This window comes from Saccopteryx bilineata, chromosome 2 (genome assembly GCF_036850765.1).
Source record: "Saccopteryx bilineata isolate mSacBil1 chromosome 2, mSacBil1_pri_phased_curated, whole genome shotgun sequence".
Taxonomy (NCBI): Eukaryota; Metazoa; Chordata; class Mammalia; order Chiroptera; family Emballonuridae; genus Saccopteryx; species Saccopteryx bilineata.
In genome coordinates this window covers 68,197-90,207 of record NC_089491.1, presented here as the reverse complement: position 1 = coordinate 90,207, position 22,011 = coordinate 68,197, and the positions used below count along the sequence as shown (strand labels likewise).

General features: G+C 51.4%; 1 protein-coding gene across 6 annotated transcripts in view; it reads left to right on the top strand.

Moving 5' to 3' along the window:
- The window catches only part of CACNA1B (calcium voltage-gated channel subunit alpha1 B), a 169,116-nt gene extending 161,248 nt beyond the window's left edge, over window positions 1-7,868 (top strand). For all 6 annotated transcript variants that reach the window (XM_066255577.1, XM_066255575.1, XM_066255573.1 and 3 more), the window contains 5 exons: window positions 2,407-2,545; window positions 2,720-2,836; window positions 3,981-4,188; window positions 4,423-4,667; window positions 4,950-7,868. In XM_066255577.1, the coding sequence (XP_066111674.1) occupies window positions 2,407-2,545; window positions 2,720-2,836; window positions 3,981-4,188; window positions 4,423-4,667; window positions 4,950-5,480 (1,240 nt within the window). In that variant the 3' untranslated portion in view covers window positions 5,481-7,868. The remainder of the gene's footprint in view (window positions 1-2,406; window positions 2,546-2,719; window positions 2,837-3,980; window positions 4,189-4,422; window positions 4,668-4,949) is intronic.
- The last annotated feature ends 14,143 nt before the right edge of the window (window positions 7,869-22,011 follow it).

The following is a 22,011-nucleotide window of genomic DNA, read 5'->3' as shown; positions in this document are numbered from 1 at the left end:
CGTGCGGAGGACCTGGGTTCGATTCCCGGCCAGGGCACACAGGAGAAGCGCCCATTTGCTTCTCCACCCCTCTGCCACACTTTCCTCTCTGTCTCTCTCTTCCCCTCCCGCAGCCAAGGCTCCATTGGAGCAAGGATGGCCCGGGCACTGGGATGGCTCCTTGGCCTCTGCCCCAGGCGCTAGAGTGGCTCTGGTCGCAACATGGCGACGCCCCGGAGGGGCAGAGCATCGCCCCCTGGTGGGCAGAGCGTCGCCCCTGGTGGGAGTGCCGGGTGGATCCTGGTCGGGCGCATGCGGGAGTCTGTCTGTCTCTCCCTGTTTCCAGCTTCAGAAAAATGAAAAGAAAAAAAAAAAAAAGAAATGACTTGTGGACCTGGCCGGTTTGCTCAGTGGTAGAGCGTTGGCCTGGCGTGCAGGAGTCCCAGGTTCGATTCCTGGCCAGGGCTCACAGGAGAAGTGCCCATCTGCTTCTCCACCCCTCCCCCTCTCCTTCCTCTCTGTCTCCCTCTTCCCCTCCCGCAGCCGAGGCTCCATCCGAGCAAAGTTGGCCCGGGCGCTGAGGATGGCTCCATGGCCTCTGCCTCAGGCACTAGAATGGCTCTGGATGCAACAGAGTGACGCCCCAGATGGGCAGAGCATTGCCCCCTGGTGGGCATGTCGGGTGGATCCCGGTCGGGCACATGTGGGAATCTGTCTCTGCCTCCCTGTTTCCAGCTTCAGAAAAAAAAAAGAAAGAAATGACTTGTTTCCACCTCAGGTCCTCGCCCCATTCTATCGATGGGTATTAGTGCCCTGATCATCCTAACTCCTGTAAGACATTTTTTTTCTCTCTCAGATCTCCATTCTGGTATTGATTTCTGAGGCAACTGTATTTTGTAGACTAATTGGCAAGGTCCTTCGATAGTCCATAATTCTTGCCAGAATGATTTTTGGTAAAAAACCTCTCTAAACTAGGTTATATAAAATAGTTTCTGTTTTGCGTTGTGGATAGCTGAGAGGCGGTTGCTAGTGGCCAGGCTGGGCCCCACAGGAGGGCAGGGTCCTTTCAGCCAGCCTCCTGTGCCCCGGGCCAGCGGAGGTCCCAGGTCTGCAGACATCTCATTGTCCCAGGCAGGGGTGTGAGCTTTGTCTCACCCAGCAAGACTGAGTAGGGCCAGCTCCCCGGCCTGCTGTTCTGAGAGGGCCGGGCCGGGCACCTGGGTCCTCTCCTTACGTGTTTTGCTCATTCTTCCTTGAGTTTGGATCCTTGTTCATGGGTGTTAATCAGGTGACTCTGCTGAGTTACTGTCGTAACTCAGTGGTGTTACTTCTCAAGTTTTGGGGCCAGCCTGGTGGTCCTGTGGGGCCAGCGTACCCAGGATGGCTTATCCTCTCATCTAGGTTTAGGCCTGCCCTTGTGGCGCATCTGCCAAACAAGTCACCTGGCCAGGCCTAAGCTCATAGCATGGGGGACAGTGTAGGGGCACCCTCCACAGGACCCTGAGAAAGCCTGAAACTCATAGTGCTCCCCTACAGAACCACGCTCCTAAATAATGCCTGCTGCCCTTAGGGGCTGGCCTCCCGGAGCCCCTGGGTCCAGAAAGCACCCTGCGGGGAGGCTGGCAGCTCTGGGGAGACGAAGGACACTTTCTCAGGACCCCCCCACGGTGGGTGTGGCCATCAGTGTGGCCGGCTGCCATCAGGCTCCACCTCTGAACTCCGTGTTATGGACGCCACTCAGCCCGGTGACCTGACACGTGCCTGATGTGTGTGCAGTGCCCCACTGAGCAGTAGAACCCGCCATGACCCAGGCCGGGGCTAGGCGGCTCCACCGCTGCTCGGGAGACGTGACCAGAAAGACGAGCACTGACAGGGAAGGAGCGGGTGGGGGGCCGGGTGCCTGTGCGGGAAAGGCCTTCCCGGAGGGCGACACTCAGCCCGTATCTGAAGAGCAGAGTGGCTCCTGTGTCCGGGGGCCAGGGAACGCTAGAGCCAGTGAGTTGGAAGTGAGGAAGAGGAGCCCCTCAGGAGGGCACCTGGCTGTCAGGGTTGCCTGTGCCCAGCCTGGGCAGGACATCCTCAGCTGCCATGCATTCTGCACACCACACATGCGTGGTCTCGTCCTTGCCGTGAATGGTTCCTACTTCCATAGCACACAGGGGCCCCTGCAGAAGCTGAGGAGCTTGTCAGGTGTTCCCAGACCAGGAGGCATGCGCCCAGAGTTCCCTGGGTGGGTGGCCTCTGTCCACTCTCAGCCCAGCACTGGGTCCATAACCCTTGCTGTGCCCCCACTTGGAAGTGCCTGCACACGCAGGGCCACACCCTCTGGGTTCTTTCTAGCTCACAACAGGGGGTGGGGATTCTTGGCACGTTGGCCCATGTCCTGGATGGTCATCAGAGCTGACAGAACAAACCTCTTTTCCACAGACAAACCCAAGAGAGTGGTGGTATCAAGGAATCTATTTCCTGGGGCACTCAGAGGACCCAGGAAGTGCCATATGAGGTGAGACCCCCCCTGGAACGGGGCCACTCGACAGAGATCCCAGTGGTACAGCCAGGAAAACCAGTAAGGAGAGCTCCCAGGGCTGGGGATGGGGGGGATGTGGAGACCGGATGGGGAGAAGACCGGTTGGGGGGACCGGGACAGGGGGGAGACCAGGATGGGAGGGAGACCGGGATGAGAGAGAAGATGAGAGTGGGGTATGGGGTGGGTGTGACTGGGGGGCTGCTGTACCCCCAGGCTGTGGATGTCCAGATGCAGAGCATGGTCCCGAGGGGCACTGATGGGGAGCCCCAACCCGGGCTGGAGAGCCAGGGCCGAGCAGCCTCCATGCCCCGCCTGGCAGCGGAGACGCAGGTGGGTGGTCTGGGAGTTTGGGGGGTGGGAGGAGGGAGGCCGTGGGGTGAGGAGACCTGGTGTGGAGGGGCTGGGTCCACATGTGGGCTTGTTGGGGTTGAGCCCCTCCAGCTGCCTTGCAGTTTGGACGCTGACAACCCTGCCGGGCACCACTGGAATGCAACGCTGGTCTTAAGAGTTGCAACCCAGCCAGCCACAATCCCTACCACCCAGCTGTGGGTATGCCAGCCTCCCTGCCTGACCCAGGCGTTCCCTCTCTCTGGGACACACCTTACCCACGCCGGCCCCTTTCCCCTTCTCCCTTCCCCTTCCCCTTCCCCATAAAATGCACGGGTGCCTCACACCTCGGTCCACCGTTTCCCTTTAGCGTTCTTCAGTCCTTGGAGACTCTGGGGTGGCCTGGCCTAGTCTTTCTCTGGAAATTGGAGGTGATGCCCCCTCCCAGGGCCTGCTCCTTTTGAGATAGGTTGGTGACTGAGCAGGAAGCCCCAGCCAAAGGCTGGGTTCTGTGCTTTTTGGGCCACATCCCTTTCACAAGGACACAGGAAGGAGTCTGCAGACCCACTGAAGTTGTGTCAGGGGACGCTGCTCTCACTTGTCTGAAGGGACTTGCCAGGCCACTTAGAGGCTAGAAAAGGGCTGGCCTTGTAGCCTGGGACCTTCAGCAACTGCCTGGCTATGTGCAGCTGACACCCATTGGCCCGAGGGCGGCCTGAGCCCACCCTGTGTTTCCCTTCCTGGCCCTGCCTCCTCTCTGTGGTTTCTGGTTCTCTACATTTAATTTGGACTTGACTGTGGTAAGTTGTCACTCCTGTTGATGGTGGCTCTGACCTCGCCAGTCCCTCACTTTTTTCATCTCTGCCACTGGCCCTGTGAGGCCTCCTGGGCACCACCTGGCTGGGGAGAGAAGGCCACGCACGTGAGCAGCAGATGCTGTAGCAGAGAGGGTGGGTCTCAGGTGGCAAGGAGCTTTCCAGGGGTGGAGGAGCACCTGGGCAGCCTCCAGGAGCACTCATGCCCTGCCCAGGAGGTGGCCGACTGTGGGGCCTGGGCCCTCTGAGGGGCGCATTCTGCTGGGCCTTGGCCTCACCCTGTGGAGCTGCCCCAGGCCCCTCAGGCTGTGGCCTGCCCTGGTCCCTCGCAGCCGGCCTCGGATGCCAGCCCCATGAAGCGCTCCATCTCCACACTGGCGCCCCAGCGCCCCCACGTGGCCCACCTCTGCAATGCCGCCCCGGACCGTGCCCCCGCCAGCCAGGCCGCCCCCCACCACCACCACCGCTGCCATCGCCGCAGGGACAGGAAGCAGAAGTCTCTGGAGAAGGGGCCCAGTCTGTTTACAGACACAGACGGCAGTGAGTAGGAGGGTTCCTCAAGGGGGCGTGGCCTGAGCTGGGGTCTGAGAACCCTCAAATTTCTGTACCTCACAACCCCACAACCAGCCCTGAGTCCAGGTCTGGGCCCCAGACAGGACCACCCAGCTCTTGCCCTGGACCCTCTGCTGGCCCGGGCGGCAGGTCTGGCACACCCTGAGCTGGCACTCCTCCCCCCAAGCCAGCTCAGGGGGGTGACTTCTATTCCTGGGTCAGCGCCCAGTGGCACTGCAGGGCCAGGGCCGCCTGCAGGAGAGGGACCTCCCGGCGGCCGGCGGGAGCACAGGCAGGAGCGGGGCCGGTCCCAGGAGCGCCGGCAGCCTTCCTCCTCCTCCTCTGAGAAGCAGCGCTTCTACTCGTGCGACCGCTTTGGGGGCCGGGAGCCCCTGCAGCCCAGGCCCTCCCTCAGCAGTCATCCCACGTCGCCCACGGCCGGGCAGGAGCCAGGACCCCCACGACAGGTACGCCGAGGCAGCTTCTTCCCGGGACCCTCGGCCTGGGCCCCATCCAGTCCCTGTTCCCAAGTCCCTGTGCAGCCCCCGCCCTGCCCTGCCCCGGGTCTCCCACCCTCCAGGGCTCTTCGCTCAGTTCTCTGCTGCTTTACTTCCCCCCGACCTGGGTGACCTGAGCAGCCGGCCTCTGGTCCCTCCTCCTGTCCCCTCTGTTCCCTGATCCCCACCCAGGCCTCCTGCACCTGCTCTGTCTGGCCAACCCTGTGATTCGCTCTGTTCCACTTTCCTTAGGGCAGTGGTTCCGTGAACGGGAGCCCCTTGCTGTCCACATCTGGTGCTAGCACCCCTGGCCGCAGTGGGCGGAGACAGCTCCCCCAAACTCCGCTGACCCCCCGCCCCAGCATCACCTACAAGACGGCCAACTCCTCGCCTGTCCACTTTGCTGGGGCTCCGACCAGCCTCCCCGCCTTCTCCCCGGGCCGGCTCAGCCGAGGCCTTTCTGAACACAACGCTCTGCTCCAGAGAGACCCCCTCAGCCAGCCGCTGGCCCCCAGCTCTCGGATCGGCTCGGACCCTTACCTGGGGCAGCGTCTTGACAGCGAGGCTGCCGGCCGCACCCAGCCTGAGGACATGCTCACCTTCGAGGAAGCCGTGGCGACCAACTCAGGCCGCTCCTCCCGGACTTCCTACGTGTCCTCCCTGACCTCCCAGTCCCACCCCCTGCGTCGTGTGCCCAACGGCTACCACTGCACTCTGGGACTCGGCTCCGGCAGCCGCGTGCGGCACAGCTACCCCCGTCCCGACCAAGACCACTGGTGCTAGGTGCACCGCGACCCCATCGCACGCACCCGCCCCGCGCCCGCTGCAGCTGATGAGTTTTATCATCGATGTGGCTCCTGGGGGCCCAGGCAGTGGCAGCAGACACGGGGCGGAGGGGCCTCACGTCCTGGGCCAGTGGGGGAGGCCCGCTGCTCCTCCCTCCTACTTTCCGTGGGAAGGACGGACTGAAAGCCTTTTTGTGGAGGTCCATGGCGCTCTCTGTCCCCTCGTGGGCTGCCCGCCTGGGTCACAGACCCAACCAGGAAGTGTCTGTGTGTGCTGAGTAGGACCTTGTGAATCCAAATCCCTGTGATGGACCCCAGCCTCTGGGGTGCTGCGGGGAACCCTTTAGGGGTCTGACCTTGGGGAGCGTCCTCGTCCCAGTGTGTGGTGCAGGGGGCGGGGGCCAGCACAGCAGCAGCCTGGGGAGCTGGCCTGTGGCACGGCCGGCCTCCTCCACATCTAGAAACACACGACCAGTGTGGCTTTCGGAGTCTGAAGCAGCAGACGGACTTGATAACCTCACATGTCTTCCCTCACTCACTGTCCAGAGAGGGACCAAGTCTGGGAACTGTTCTTTGTGTTGACTTTGGTTTTTAGTCGCAGTTCCTGTCATTCTTCTGTCTGCTCTGCACACTCACTCTAGAGAACATGGACAAGCAGGGCAGGAAAAGTGAGCGTAACTTCAAATGTCAAGCCTGTAGGGAGATCTCGGCCTCCCCTGGTGTTCTGCGTTGTGTGAGGAGACACTCCTCAGTCCAGGTGTCCCCCCACATCCCCAGTCCCGCTGCTCTCGACCAAGTGCCTGACCTCCGAGCCCTCTGGCACCAGGCTCCTGGGGGTGACGTGAGGCTGTGAGCCGTGCAGGGTTTGTGGAGACTGTGCCACACGGCAACCGAGGAGAAAGCTGCCGTCCACGGAGAACCGCAGACCACGGGTAGCAGGACAGTGTGACTGGACATGGCCGGTCTCCTCCTGCAGGAGGGTTCTCTGGAAGCAGCATGGAGTGGGTGCTGTGTGGGGCCTTTCCAGTCGGGCCTACCCTGAGCCTCAGGGACAGTGTGCCTGCCCAGCAGACTCTGTTGCCAACGTCTTTCGCACCAGGTGGGAGAGACGGGTAGGGCTGGTGTGGGTGGTTGGGCAGGAGGCGGGCCTGACTCCCTTGGAGGAAGCGACTGATGTAAGAAGAACTGGGCTCCGCAGTGGAGCAGGGGCACGTGGAGCCTGCCCCGACTTCCCCGCAGGCAGCAGATGGGAAATCCAGCCTCGGGGCCACTCTCCAGGGGACCGACACTGCTGAGGCTCTGGTGGAGAAAGGAGTGTTTATAGAGCAGAGTCTACTGTGTTCTCTATTCAGCGTCACTGGTCTCTTCACTGGGTCATGTATGTTCCCACTGGCTTTCACCCCATGATTCTCCATAAAGAAACTTGGTGTGTGATGTGTGTGCGTGGAGTTGTCACAGTGAGTGGATGCCGTTCACCCATAGGGCTATGCAACAAAAGACACACGTTTATTAGAAATAAAACACAAGACCGCCACCTGCTCTAGGGTTTCAGCACGCTTATGACCAAACCATTTTATAGAGTTTTCTTACTGGAAGGCACAACACCGAAACTTTAAGATAACAGAGCATTTTACTCCAATACGATGCAGTTAAACTGGAATCTAGACTGCATGTGGTCGCTGTGACCTGGCGCAAAGCAGAGGGTGTGTGTTTTGAGTCTGATGTTTCATCTCTGGTACCCGAGCCCATTCCTTTGTACCCGTTCTGTGCAGAACCACAGCTGCTCCCCAGACCACGCTGAGTGGAGAAGCCACTGTCTAGAGCCACAGCCTCGCTGGTCTGTCCAGGTCCCTCCAGACACTGAAGATGGGGTAGATTACACAGTGTGGTGGCAGACAGTGTGTCTTGTTTTCTTGACTTTGGGTTTTGTCTCTGCACTGTCTCTTTTTAGCCAACACATTTCCCCCAAATCTCAGTGAGTTGCCAAATTTGAAATGCATCAACCAGTTGTCTGCACTGGAACCAGTCAAGCAGTGGCTGTAGTTTGAACAAGTTGCGTGTGCATGTAAAATATATACATATATACAGTATGCAAGTATATGCATGACAATGTACATCTTCGTACTTTTTGATACAATGTAATCATTTGTTAATTTTTAATTATATTTGATATAAATCAAAGGTTTGTTGCAAAACTTTATATTTAAGAACAGTGTTAAAAAAACAATTAAAAAAACAAAAAGAGAAGTCCTAATCATGCAACACGACTGGGACTCACTTTAAAAAAAATCTGTGATTGACTAGTTTGCTGCTTGAGTAATATTTATCAGCCAAACTTTGAATTCTGCTATTGTTTCTACATTGACATTTTGTATGAAGCAAAGTCCTTGGATTAAAATAAAACTTAGCAAAAAAAATCAAAAACGAAACCCCAGCACGCTTCTGAGTGATGTATGTGAGGGTTGTGGAGTTGGAGGACGGTGAGCACTCAGGACATCGCGGGCTCGGTGTCAGTGTCCAGCGAGGAGGGCACAGGGAAGGAGCAATCCACACCGATGCGATCAGGCTGAGAGCCAGGTGAATGTCAGGGTCGACGGTGCAGGAGGAGCCTAGCTAAGTCCTTGGAGTGTTAGGGGGGCAGTGGAGGCTGGTTGAAGGGAGGGGTTGGCAGACTGTAAGGTTTGGGGTGGCTGTGTTTGGATAAATTGGCTTTTGATTCTTTTTTTCTATAGAGAGAGGCAGGGGGGCAGAGTTAAGATGAGGTCCTCCTGGAGGAGGTGGACTGTTCATTCCCTGACTGGTGTCCATATAATAAGAAATGGGGAGAAGATGCAGAGAACTTGGGGAAGGAGCTGTGGATGAGAGAACAGCTGGGAGGAGGGGAGGTGTGGCCATAGCCAAGCCCTGAGCCTCCAGAAATCCCGAAGCCATGACTCCTGAAGGATCAAGTCTTGAGCACACCCAAGGGTATAGGCTGCATACCGGCCTCCCCATAGTCTTAAAATCTGGACATGTGGATCCCCACCCCTGACACTGTGGGCACCTCGAGGGATCAGGTCAGGAGAAGAGAGCGGGAGTGGACACAGACACCCACTGGGTTCCCTGGATGCTGGGACACAGTGGCAGGAATGGCCCTTCTGCCAAGCCATGGAATCCTCTGGAGATGACCATGGAAGGTGGCCACAGAGTCCCTGCACATGCGGGTGATGGCTGCCCCGAGAAGCTGTTGTCTGTTTTCCTGGGTCTTGATCTGAGAAGCTCACTCAGTCAGCTCTGCCCAGTAGGTGAGGCTGGGGCTGCTCAGCAGTGTGCTGAGCCCTGGCCAGGTGAGGTCTATGAGCTGCCTGCGTGTGTCATAGCTGTGTGCCTATGTGAGCCCTGTGTGCTGATCAGGTGAGCCCCATGTGGAGGGAGTGCCTGTTCAGGTATGTCTCGTGCATTGGGAGTTCTGTGCCCGGGTGAGCCCCATGTGCATGCAGAGAGGGGTGAGCAAGAAAGCATACTGTCTCTGCAAGTGGCCACTTACTGTGGGCAGCGCTGGATGAAAAGAGAAGAGAACCCAGGAGCTCTCCCTGGGCCTCCTGAGCACTCCCTGGGCCCGGCTCGGCACAGCCGAGTGAAGAAGTCACTAGAAATGTGCCGCCTGGGTTCCTCTGTGAGGGAGACTCGTGAGTACCTCTCCTTTCTTCTACCCTGACCCGAAAGTGACAGCCAAGGAGGCCACCCTAGCATGGAGAGGGGAGCGGGCAGGCACGTCTGGAAACCAGGCAGGGGATGCTGGAGGGAGGCTCAGGGAGGAGGGCGTGATGCCCAGCCTGGTCATGAATCTGAACCCCTTCAGGGTCCCGAACCAACCAGAAACATGAGGCAGAACCCACTCTTGGGATCCCTGCAGGAGGCCTGGGGCACAAATTCTGTGGAAAGACTTGTGCGCAGTGAGTCCCGTTGGAGTGAAGGCTTCTGCCATGGGGATCTTATCATAGAAGGTTCCAGGGAAAAGCCTTCAGAGGGAGAACATGGGACCATGCGGATGGGCCTGCTCGCCTGGAGCCCGCGCGGCTGTGCGTTTCACGCTGGGCTTTCTGGGCAGTTACAGAGCTTCTCAAGGCCTCGGTTTCCCAGTCTGTAGCTGGGTGATGACAGCATGGACTGAGTCATGGAACCTGATAAGAGGAACTAACAGGCGGAAGGGGTCTGGTGGAAATGTTGCCGAATGTCGTCTTTACAGGGAGGCTCGTGGTGTTTCCTGCAGCAGGGAAGGGGCTGAGGTCTCAGCAGGTCCTATTTGCAGAATCACAGAGTGGGCAAGGTGCTGTGTGGGCAGCAGCAGGTCCCTCACTGCCAAAGCATGGACATGTCCCCCACTCCAGAAGCCTTGGAGTCTCATGGCCCAGCAGCCCCTGTGCTCCGCGTTGGGGTGTCTGCATGCTGGGTGGGGGGAGGACCAGCCATCCTCTGCTACCACAGCCCTGTTCCTTCTCACCAAATGCTGTACCCCAAGACAAGGCCGTGGGTGGAGAAAGCACTGCGTAGGGGCGTGTCCCATGGGAGAGGTGGAGACACATAGCTTGTGTACATGGACACTGGGATTAATTTTGGGGGGTTATTTAGAAGTGTGATTTATAACATCTGCATATAAGGCAACTAAATATGATTACCTTTTGTTACTGGTTTGTAGATTAACACTGATGAGAGTAAGAAACAAAGCTTATATATAAATTTAAGTCCTTTGAAAATTTTTAGAATTTGCTTTAAAGCAGCACAATAGGATCAGCTTTTTTTTTAAAAGTTTCAAGTGTGCCTGAAAATAGTTTGTAATTTGCAGTTTTGGGGAATAGTGGGGTATTTATGCATGCTGAATCCAATTTGCTGTTTAATATGTTGCTTTTTATATGCTTACTAATATTTTTGTGTGGGGGGTCTGTTGGTTCTGAAAGAGGTGTGCTCTGTCCCTCAGAGCCACGTGTTAAGTCTCCTATTATGATTAGGAATTTGTCTAATTGTCCTTGTAGCTGTTTTCTGTATAATCTGAGTTTATGTTATTAAGTGCAAACACATCTGAAACATCCTGGTAAATTGAACTTATTGATATGAAGTGCTCTTTCCTAGGAATTGGTTTATGTTTGCATAATACATCTTCTCCAATGTTTTTACTTTTACTATATTTGTACCCTTATATTTTAGGTAGAGCCCAGTATTGTATATTAGTTATGAATAGCTATTAAAATTCATAAATAATTGATTTTGGTGGAAGGTACGATGTAAGGATCCAATAAACTTTCCCATGTAGTCGTCCCAACACTACTCATCATATGATGCACAATCTTTCTTCTGATGTAAAGGAACACTGTTACCATACAACATGTCTAGGCTCTGGCCATTTGGCTCATCGGTAGAGCGTTGGCCTGGCGTTTGGAAGTCCCGGGTTCGATTCCAGGTCAGGGCACACAGGAGGAGGGATCATCTGCTCCTCTACCCCGCCCCCCCACCTCATCTCTCTTCCTCTTCCCCTCCTGTAGCTATGACTCAAATGGTTTGAGCAAGTTGGCCCGAGCACTGAGGATGGCTCTATGGCCTAGCCTCAGACGCTAAAATGGCTCAGTTGTTGAACAACGGAGCAGTGGCCTCAGATGGGCAGAGCATCACCCTCTAGTGGGCTTGCCGGCTAGGATTCCAGTTGTGGCACGTGAAGGAATCAGTTTCTGCCTCCCGCCTCTCAATTAACAACAAGTTTCCATACAGATGTACATATATTATAGGACTTTGTATTCTAGTCTAGCAATTTATCTCTTTACAAGTTCTTACCCCACAGTTTAAATTATTGTTGCTTTATACTAAAACACATTTTTAAAAAATATCTACTAGGGCGGCCTGACCTGTGGTTTCACAGTGGATAAAGCATCGACCTAGAACACTGAGGTCACTTGTTCAAAACCCTGGGCTTGCCTGGTCAAGGCACAGATGAGAATTGATGTTTCTTGTTTCTCCCCCTTCTCTCTCTCTCTCTCTCTCTCTCTCTGTCCTCTCTAAAATAAATAAAATCTTTAAAAAATAAAAATTATAAAAAAATATCTGCAAGAGCTAGCTTCTAATCATTAAACCTTGTTTAAAAAGAATTATCCCTTATAAGCTTTTGTAATATTTAAAAATCTTGCTGAGCCTGACCAGGCGGTGGCACAGTGGATAGAGCATAGGACTGGGATGCAGAGAACCCAGGTTCGAGACCCTGAGGTCGCCAGCTTGAGCGCGGGCTCATCTGGTTAGAGCAAATGCCCACCAGCTTGAACCCAAGGTCGCTGGCTCCATCAAGGGGTTACTCAGTCTGCTGAAGGCCCACGGTCAAGGCACATATGAGAAAGCAATCAATGAACAACTAAGGTGTTGCAACGCGCAATGAAAAACTAATGATTGAAGCTTCTCATCTGTCTGTCCCTGTCTGTCCCTCTCTCTCTGACTCACTCTCTTTCCTTCTCTGTAAAAAAAAAATAAATAAATAAAATTAAAAAAAAATCTTACTGATATTTATTTAAATCAATAAATTTATAGGAATTTTTGGGAAATTTGACATCATTAAATATGTTCTCCTTTCCAAGAACATGATATTAATTTCTATATGTTGAAGTTTCTTTTATATGTATAGCATTTTAAAATTTTGTTAATTCATATTGAGCACATTCTTGTTAGGGATATTTATAGGCATTTTATTGATTTTGTTACTATTGGGTCTTTTCATTGATTAACTTACTGTTTGTACACATAAAGGATATTTATTAATATCTGTTATTTCCCCCTCTCCCACTTCACCCAAGTCTATTATTAGATGTAATTTTATGTTGGTTCTTAGCAGTTGTCTTGTTAAATAAGCTCTTGTGCAGTAATGATCATTTATTTTAGGTATATAAAAACTTGTGCAGCCCTGGCCAGGTAGTTCAGTGGGTTAAAGCATTGTCCTGACACCCCAAGGTTGCAGTGATCTCCACTCAGGGCACATGTAAGAATTAAACAGTGGGCCTTGGCTGGTTTGCTTAGTGGATAAAGCATCAGCCCGGTGTATGGAAGTCCTGGATTCGATTCCCAGTCAGGGCTCACAAGAAAAGCAACCATCTGCTTCTCTCCCTCCTCCCTCTCCCCCTTCTGTCTGTCTTCTCCTCCTGCAGCCAGTTGCTAGATAGGTTTAATTATCAACCCAGGAGCTAAAGATAGCTCAGTACTCAAGCATCAGCCCCAGATGGGCTTGGTGGATCCTGGTTGAGGCACATTCAGGAATATGTCTCACTATCTCCCCTCCTCTCAGAAATAAAAAATAAAAAGCGGTGACTGTATGAATAAGTGGAAAAATAAATTGATGTTTCTTTTTCTCTAGTTTTCTCTTTTTCTCTCTCTCAACTCAATTTTTAAATCTTAAAAAATATTTTATTGATTTATTTTAGAGAAAGGAGAAATAGGCTTGAAAAAAACATGAAAGAATGTGGTAATGTGAGGAGGTAGAAAATTTTATTTTGTTGATTAGGAGTTCATTAATAATTAAATAAGCCTGACTTGTGGTGGTACAGTGAATAAAGCATGAAGCTGAAATGCTGAGGTCACCGATTCAAATCCCTGGGCTTGCCTGGTCAAGGCGCATACAGGCAGCAACTACCATGAGTAGATGCTTCCTGCTTCTCCCCCTCTTTCTCACTCTCCCTCTCCTTCTCTCTCTTCCCCCCCTCCAAAAATCAATAAATCTAAAAATAAATAAATAAATACATAAAATAGTAATAGAATTCTTAGAATTTTCAACAGTTCAAGGCCTGCACAAACTGTGTTCTAGAAATCAGTATTATGTAAGTGAAATTGTGCCCCCTGCAGTCCATCTGAGGAACTCATAATATGGAAATGTTTACAGTCTCCTAGAAGAAATCTGTAGATGGTGAATTTTATAAAGTTAAAGACTAAGATTATTCATTCTCTGTTACATTATCAAAGACTTATTATTAAAGAGTCATTTCCATCCCTGGATGGTTGGCTCAGCGGTAGAGCATCACCCTGGTGTGTGGAAGTCCCAGGTTTGATTCCCAGCCAGGGCACAAAGGAGAAGCGCCCATCTGCTTCTCCACCCTTTCCCCCTCTCCCTTCTCTCTGTCTCTCTCTCTCCCCCCCCCTTCAGCCAAGTCTTTTGTGGAGCAAAGTTGGCCCGGGCGCTGAGGATAGCTCCATGGCCTCCGCCTCAGGTGCTGGAATGGCTTCAGTTGCAATGGAGCAATGCCCCAGATGGGCAGGGCATCACTCCCTGGTGGGCATGCAGGGTGGATCCCGGTCAGGAGTCTGTCCTACTGCCTCCCCGCTTCTAACTTCCGGGAAAAAAAGTCATTTGCAAGGAATGAAAAGAAGCAGTAGTTTTCAGATGCCTGCAGTGGTTCATCACATGCCCCTCTCTGCAAGGTGTCTCCTGTCTTGTGCCTCTGGATGTGGGAGGTACCTGTCTACCTGGCTCTGCCATCCGCATGTTGCAAGGTGGCTGGCTTTTCCTTGTTCTCCAGTCTGTTTCCACGCTGCTTCTTTAAAGACATACTTTCCCATCTCGTCCATTTTCCTGTCACCGCATTCTGCTGGTTTTCTACATAGCCCTTGTCTTCATTTAAAATGATGTATTTATTTTCTTTTTTAAAGTTATGTTCTTGCTTCTTTTTTAAAAAAAATGTTTTATTTATTCATTTTAGAGAAAAGAGATATATATAGAGAGAAGTGTGTGTGGGGGGGGGAAGCATCAAGTCCCATATGTGCCTTGACCAGGCAAGTCCAGGGTTTCAAACTGGTGACCTCAGCGTTCCAGGTCAATGCTTTATCAAAAATGATGTATTTATTTTCTACCTGTGTAAACAGTGAGCTTCATGGTCATATCTGTTTTGTTCACCAAAGTGAATTCTGTGGTACATGCTGGCCCCAGTACTCTAGATTAGTCACTGTGGGAGAAGCTTTCAAGTTTCACTGAAAAGAAACACCCAGAAAAAGTTTCAACTGGTCGTGCTTCAGCACTTTTTAATGACACTTGTTTGTCACATTTCTGCAACATTTTAAAAGGCAGGCAAAAGCAAACCTCTTTGAATAGATTTTTATTCAAAAGTCCTGCAAGTGAAAGTGCTGAAAGTGCAGCCAAAAAGGCAAAAACAGGTGATGATTAAATGGAAAATACATAATGTTAAGCTTAGGTTAAGTTTAAAGTTAAGAAAGTGCATTTTTTTATAATTAAGTTTTTGTGGTTTCATTTTAAGTAAAGAAAGCGCAGTTTTAGTTTTGTTTAAAGTAAAGAAAATGCAGTTTTAGTTTACATTTAGTGTTAAGAAAGTGCAGTTTTAGTTTACGTGTCTACAGTGCCTGCATCCCTTCCTCCCTCACTCCTCCTCCTCCATTCACCTCCATTAGCCGCACTTGTCTGTCTCCAAGGTAAGAATACAGTACTATTTATTTTATTTTATTTTTTTACAGAGACAGAGTCAGAGAGAGGGATAGATAGGGACAGACAGACAGGAAGAGAGAGATATAAGAAGCATCAATCATTAGTTTTTTGTTGTGACACCTTAATTGTTCATTGATTGCTTTCTCATACATGCCTTGACTGTGGGCCTTCAGCAGACCACATAACCCCTTGCTCAAGCCAGCCACCTTGGGTCCAAGCTGGTGAGCTTTGCTCAATCTAGATGAGCCTGCGCTCAAGCTGGCAACCTCGGGGTCTCGAACCTGAGTCCTCTGCTTCCCAGTCTGACGCTCTATCCACTGCGCCACTGCCTGGTCAGGCAAGAATATAGTACTAAATAACATTTTTTTTATTTCATATATTTTGTTATGCATTAGTAAAGTATACATGTGTGTTTCTTAATTAAAAACATGTCTTTTTTCATAATTTAGGATGGTTTGTGGATATTTCACAGGGCTGAAACGGATTAAATCTATTTGTTATTTTAAATGGGAGAAATTTGTTTGATATACGAGTTGACTGTCTTACCAGCTTGGTTACAGAGCGAATTAAACTCGTATCTCAAGGTACCACTGTGTATATAATACACACACACCCACTTTTACACCACCTGTAGTCTTTCCCTTTTCATTTCTTTGTACCCTTATATTTTAGGTAAATCCATGTTTTATAGTAATAATGAGTAATTATTAAAATCCAGAAAGAAAGGAGTTTTGTCAAGGGTATGATATAAGGTTCTAATATTTTTTTCCATATACTTTTCTCACTGTATTTATTATATGATGCATGTTGTTTTCACACAACTAAAAAAAGTCTCTATTGTACAAACTTTTATATATGGATGTGCATGTCTTATTGGGCATTTTTTTCTGTTTCATCATTTTGTCTAGTCATGTGTCATTACCCTAGTGTTTTAATTATTGTACCTTCATAATGAAATGAATTTTTATATCTAATTGTGCAAGCTTCTGTGTTTTATTTTATTTATTTATTTTGACAGAGACTCAGAGAGAGGAACAGATAGGGACAGCAGGCAGGAAGGGAGAGATATGAGAAGCATCAATTTTTTTTTTTTGTATTTTTCTGAAATGAGAAGCAGGGAGGCAGACAGACTCCCACATTTGCCCCGACTAGGATCCACCCAGAAAGCCCACCAGGGGGCAATGCTCTGCCCATCTAGGGCATTGCTCCACTGCAACTGGAGCCATTCTAGTGCCTGAGGTCGAGGCCATGGAGCCATCCTCAGTGCTTGGGCCAACTTTGCTCCAATGGAGTCTTGGTTGCAGAAGGGAAGAGAGAGATAAAGAGAAAGGAGAGGGGGAAGGGTGGAGAAGCAGATGGACACTTTTCTTATGTGCCTTGGCTGGGAATCGAACCCAGGACTTCTACACACCGAGCTGACGCTCTACCACTGAGCCAATCGGCCAGAGCTGAGAAGTATCAATTCTTCATTGTGGAACCTTAGTTGTTTACTGATTGCTTTCTCATATGTGCCTTGACTGTGGGGGCAGTGGGACTCCAGCACAGTGAGTGACCCCTTGCTAAGCCAGGGACCCTGGGGCCATGTCTATGATCAGGGCTCAAGCCAGATCCCCTGTGCTCAAGCTGGATGAACCTGTGCTCAAGTCAGTGACCTCAGGGTTTCAAACCTGGGTCCTACGCATACCAATGTAACGTTCTATCAACTGTGCCACTGCCTAGTCAGGCTTCTGTGTTTTATTTTGCTTTTCATAATTGTCATATGCATTGCAGATGCTCATCACTCTCCTTTCTCTGTACTTACTGCCTTCCATTAAGTCCCTCCCTCAGCCCAGGCTCACAACAATCTAAAGTGTCTGCATACAATGTGGTTGTCCCTGGGGCCATCATCACCCCAGGGTGAGAATCACTGACCTTGGGAGCTCAGATAATTTCTGGAACTTGAATGATTGGCCTGGAAAGGTAGAAAGATCCTGCCTCTCAAATGTAGGGAGTTAATCCACAGAGGATTGAGGACTAATCTAGAATAGTGTCCATTAATGAATACTGGGGACCACAGTGCTTTCTGTGTTCTTCATGTTCCAGCTTATTGTTCTGGGGGAAATATTTGTTCACTTTCTGGGGTTTCTAGTCAGGACACGTTGAATGAGTCAGCTTTGGAATGGCCATCTCTTCTTTTGATTGAATGTGAAACCTACCCTTTGACTCCCCAATGGCTCCCCAAGTGGGAGCATGGGGAAGGTGTAGGGGCTCTGAGGAGGCTCGGTTTCCCACTGTAGCCTGCTATGAGCAGGTAGCTCTTCTCCTCCAGTCCCCTCCATGTGGACCTAGTGAGTGCATGGGGTAAGAGGAGAGGAAAAGACAAGGAAATTTAATTTATAGTTGAATACCTATTTTCTCAGCTGTTTCTTTCACTTTGGATGTATTATCTCTTAGTAGATATGGGCTCCATTTCTGTCTACATATCAGAACATAAACATGAATTGAGCAACATGGTCCAGGAGATATCAGGTGAGTGGAAGTGGGGGGCTTGAGGCAATTGGGGTGGAGAATAGTGGCAGCCAGCTCACATGAAGACCAGAAAGGGTGCCCATACAGGTTTTGGGGTACATATCTCATGTCCTAAATGAGGTGAGTCATTCCAATTGGACCACTTTTTGTTAGCACATCATCTGGACTGCATATCAGATTCTAGAGTGCACTACATCTGGTCCCAGTTCACAGGAGTATAGCAAGGTCCAGCGTCACAACATTTCAGGAGGCGGAGGCGGAGCCAATGTTGGAGGAAAGCCAAAGCACCGAGTGACTTTCTGTCCCTGTCCTGAGGTAGTGAAGGTTGAGAACAAGCACTTGTGACTGAAAACAGTTGCGTCCAGGGAAGGCCCAAGGACGTGGATGCTTGGCCCAACTGGAGCTTTCTGCAGGTCAGGAATCAGACAGCAGATGGATGGTGTTATGTCTCAGAAAGGGCAAGAGAAATCTAATCAGTTTTGCAAAACCAAATAATAACATTGTACACTGGATTCTGCTTGTTAGTTTCATACGCATGATGTCATGTTTCTGCTTAATTGCATAGCTGATCTCTCCAAGGCACCTCAACCCTGGAGAGATTGGGTCCTCCACTTACAGAATTGTTGCTGCCTCCTTCCTTTGTGGCTCCTCTTCATGAGACCCTGAACCTTAACAGCAACAGCCAAATCTGGAGTAGGTTTTTCCACAGTGAATGAGTTATAAGCTATAAAAGTGCGAACTTTTACAAGTGACAGAAGAAAGGCCCTGAGAGGTCTGTGCCCTGGATCCACGTGTCTGGTGTCTGGTAAGTGAGTTGCACAGGGAGTCTGGCGCTGAGGGGTAAGAACAGACGTGGAGGCGGATCTTCTATCCCAGTTCCAACCAGCCGTCGAGGAGAAGAGGGGGTGTCTGGGAAGGAGGTGTTTGGTCTGGTGGAAAATTCTCCTTGGGGGCTTGAGGTCAATGTGTGAGGGCAGAGCAGATGTTTGGCTTAGTGGCAAGGGGAGTCCTGGAGATGAATCATTTATCTGCTCTCCATACATCTCTTGGAAATGGTCATGGGAAAATGGGCAAGGAGAGACTTGCGAGTGAATTCTCCCTCCCTGCTTGAGCCAGGGTGTGCAGAGCACAGTGGGACTTCAGGTCACTGGCCAGGAAAGACTGAGAGCAGGATGCTTCACTCCAGCTCCAGCAGCTTGTGCAGTGAAAGGGATCATATGGAGCTGAATTTCCCTTCATAGCTGCAGTCAGTATGTGATGGGCAGAAGGGGTTTCTCTTGGAAGGGGCCAGGGGAGACCTAGAGGCACATTGTTTCTTATGACTCCAGCCTAGCATCTCACAGGCAGCTGGAGCCTCCAGACAGAGGTGAGGAGGGACCTGGAGCCACTTCTTTCTTCCTGGCTCCAGTATGTATGTGATGGGCACAGGACATCTGAGGTCAAGGGCAAGGAGAAACTTGGACATGGCTTCACCATGCCGGTCCAGCCAGCCCCTGAGAGGTAGTGGGGGTTCCCGGGGGTAAGCGAAGGGTGCACTTCAGCAGCTGAAGTTCTGTCAAGCAGCTGCCAGGCAGCCCTCACAGAGCATGGCTGCTCAGCTCAGGCCTCCCTGTGGTCTTGAAGCTGCCCCAGATTGCAGCCTCTCCCCACCCTTTGTGCCCCCCCCCCCCAAAGACCTGTCTTTTCCTCCCATTGGCAGCAGGATCCTGGGATGCCCAGTGGGGATGAACTCAGTGCGGGGATGGTCCAGTGGCAGAAGTTGGGCAGGGAGTGAAGCTGGACAGGGTGCAGGCTCTCAAGGTCCTAGGGAAGAAAAGTTGAAGGGACAGGGTGGTGCTGTGGAGACCAAGAACCTCAGAGAATGACATGACCAGGACGCTGTGGGTGAGGGAGGGAAAGGAGTGTAGCAGTGCTGAGAAGTTAAAGAAAGCCCAGGCTGGGCCAGGTGAGGGCTGTAGTGGAGGTGGAGGTAAAAGCGGGGCCGTGATCCCAGCATCTGGGCAGGAGAAACCCAGGGTGAGAAGGGAAGGGGGTGTAGCCTGTGGTTGGAAGGAGGACTGGGCTTTTGTGAAGGGCGCTATGAAGAGTTGGGTAGCCTGACCAGGCAGTGGTGCAGTGGATAGAGCATCAGCTAGGGATGCTGAGGACCCAGGTTCAAAACCCCAAGTTTGCCAACTTGGGTGCGGGCTCACCAGCTTGAGCGCAGTGTTGCTAGCTTTAGTGTGGGATCATAGATATGATCCTGTGGTCACTGGTTTGAGGCCAAAGGTCACTGGCTTGACGCCAAAGGTTTCTGGCTTGAGCAAAGTGGCATTGGCTTGGCTGGAGCCCCTGGTCAAGACACATATGAGAAAGCAGTCAATGAACAGCCAAGGTGCCATAACTATGAGCTGGTGCTTCTCATCTGACTCCTTGTCTGTCTGTCCTTATCTGTCTTTCTCTCTCTCTTGGGTAAAGGAGAGGACTGGACTGAAGACCTTTGGGAGGAGATTTTGAAAGTGTTACCTTGCAGGTGGAGAGGTTAGTGCCTATGTCAGCGTTTGTGGAATAAGAGTTTTCAGAATGGAGAGCCGAGGTCATGGGGACAGTGAGAAAATCAGGGAGAGTATAGGAAGACGGGGGTGGGGATACAGGGCAGTGGAGCTGCAGGGTCATGAAGGACGCAGGGCACCCTTTCCCCTGTGGAAAGGAACAGAGAGCAGAGGGAAGCAGCACCAGTATAGGAAGACGGGGGTGGGGATACAGGGCAGTGGAGCTTCAGGGTCATGAAGGACGCAGGGCCCCCTTCCCCCTGTGGAAAGGAACAGAGAGCAGAGGGAAGCAGCACCAGTTGCAGCCAATTCTAATTGGCAGGGGTTCAGTTTTCAATAGGAGGGGAAGGGCGTCAGGACACGGTCAGGTGGGTTTGGGGTACAGTATTGGAGTTAGTTGGCTGAGGGTTCAGCGGGATTTGCTCTCAGAGGCTCTTCAGCTTACCTCTGTCTTGTTTTTCCTGGTTGTGAGAAGAAGGGGAAACAGGAAAACTGTTCTGGGAGTGTGGTAGGCGGGGACGGTTCTTCTTGGTTTTAGTAGGGCAAGAACAGGGAGAGTCATGCTGTGCAGAAGTCGTGTTGCTAATGTGGAGGCTCTGGACGGCTAAGGCAGTGAGGAGCGGACACAGGATGGCGTGTCGGTGGCCAGGCTGATGAAATGAGTGCTTTCCTTTCCAGAGCTCTGTTTTGCGGTTTGAGGTCCGGTGACCCTCTTAGGTGGGGTCCCCTCAGCACAGTCATAAGGCCCAGCGCTGATGTAACACAACTCCTTATTCTCCCTGGTAGGACCCCGTTCTTATGTCACAGGTCCCAAAGCTAACGTTATCGGACCCTGTACTCTCTCAGGGATGACCCTTCCACACCATCACAAGACCCTGAGCAGAAGGGACAGGACCAGCTGCAATTTCAGGGAAAGACCTTTGCTTGTACTCATAAGAAGCAAAGATGATGTGACACCCTCCCTACTGTCTCAGGGAGGGACCTTTCCTCACACTGACAGGTTCCAGAGATGACGGGACAGGACCCCAAATTATCTCATGCTGTACTCCTCCATACTCCCTGGGACCGTGATCTGATGTCAGAAGATCAGGTATATTCTCAGGAGGACCCTCCATATACTCACAAGTCCCAGAGCTGACATGACACAACAGCTTACTCTCTCTGGTGGGACTTGTTTCTACAATGACAGGACCCCTTACCCTCTCAAGTGTGACCCACCCCTTCATCATAGGACCCAGAACTGACATGACACAATGGCCAACTCTCTCAGCGAAGGACCTCTCCCCACCCTGACAGGACACAGCTGATTTTTATAGCAGTGTCTATGGTCCCAGTCAGGAGTTTTTCACCTAATTCAGAGGTTACAGGGAGCTACTGTCACTAGCGGGACTACTTTCTGCCCTCAGCAACATAGGGCCCTGTGACAGGGTCCTTAATTGTCACATGGGAGTGTTTCCCAGGCTCACAGAACACAGAGGAGAAATGAGATGACCCCTTTCTTTGGTATGTTGGACCCCCTTGTCACAGTCATGGGACACAGATGATGGCTTAGGACACTATTTTCACAAGGAGAAAACTTTGTTCACCCTTTCAGGACCCAATGATGTTATGAGAAGATGCTGTTGTCTGTCATATGTGGTTCTGTCTACACTAACATTACCTAGGTAAGGTCAGTGGCCATTGCCGTGGCTATGCAGTTTCTCATTGGATTTGAGCAGATGGTAAAGGAACTGTGGAGCCATAAGATGGTGGGCCATGTCATTTATTAAAATCTCATACAGGCAGATGAGCAAACATGCAGAGAAGACCCTTTTACTCAGGGCTCCCAAAACCCTGATGCATTCTCAAGTTCCTTCTGGGCTCAAAGGCCCCCCACCAGCCTCAGCAGAGCTCCCAAAACCCCTCAGCTCATGTTCCACAACCTAGACTAATTCTCTAGACTCCCCTACGGTCTCTCTCAGTTCTCTCTCTGGATTCTCTTCCAAAACAGGATTGTTTGTTCTCCAGCAAACAATAGCAAACAGTTGCCCCTCCCAAGCAGGAAAGCAAAAGGG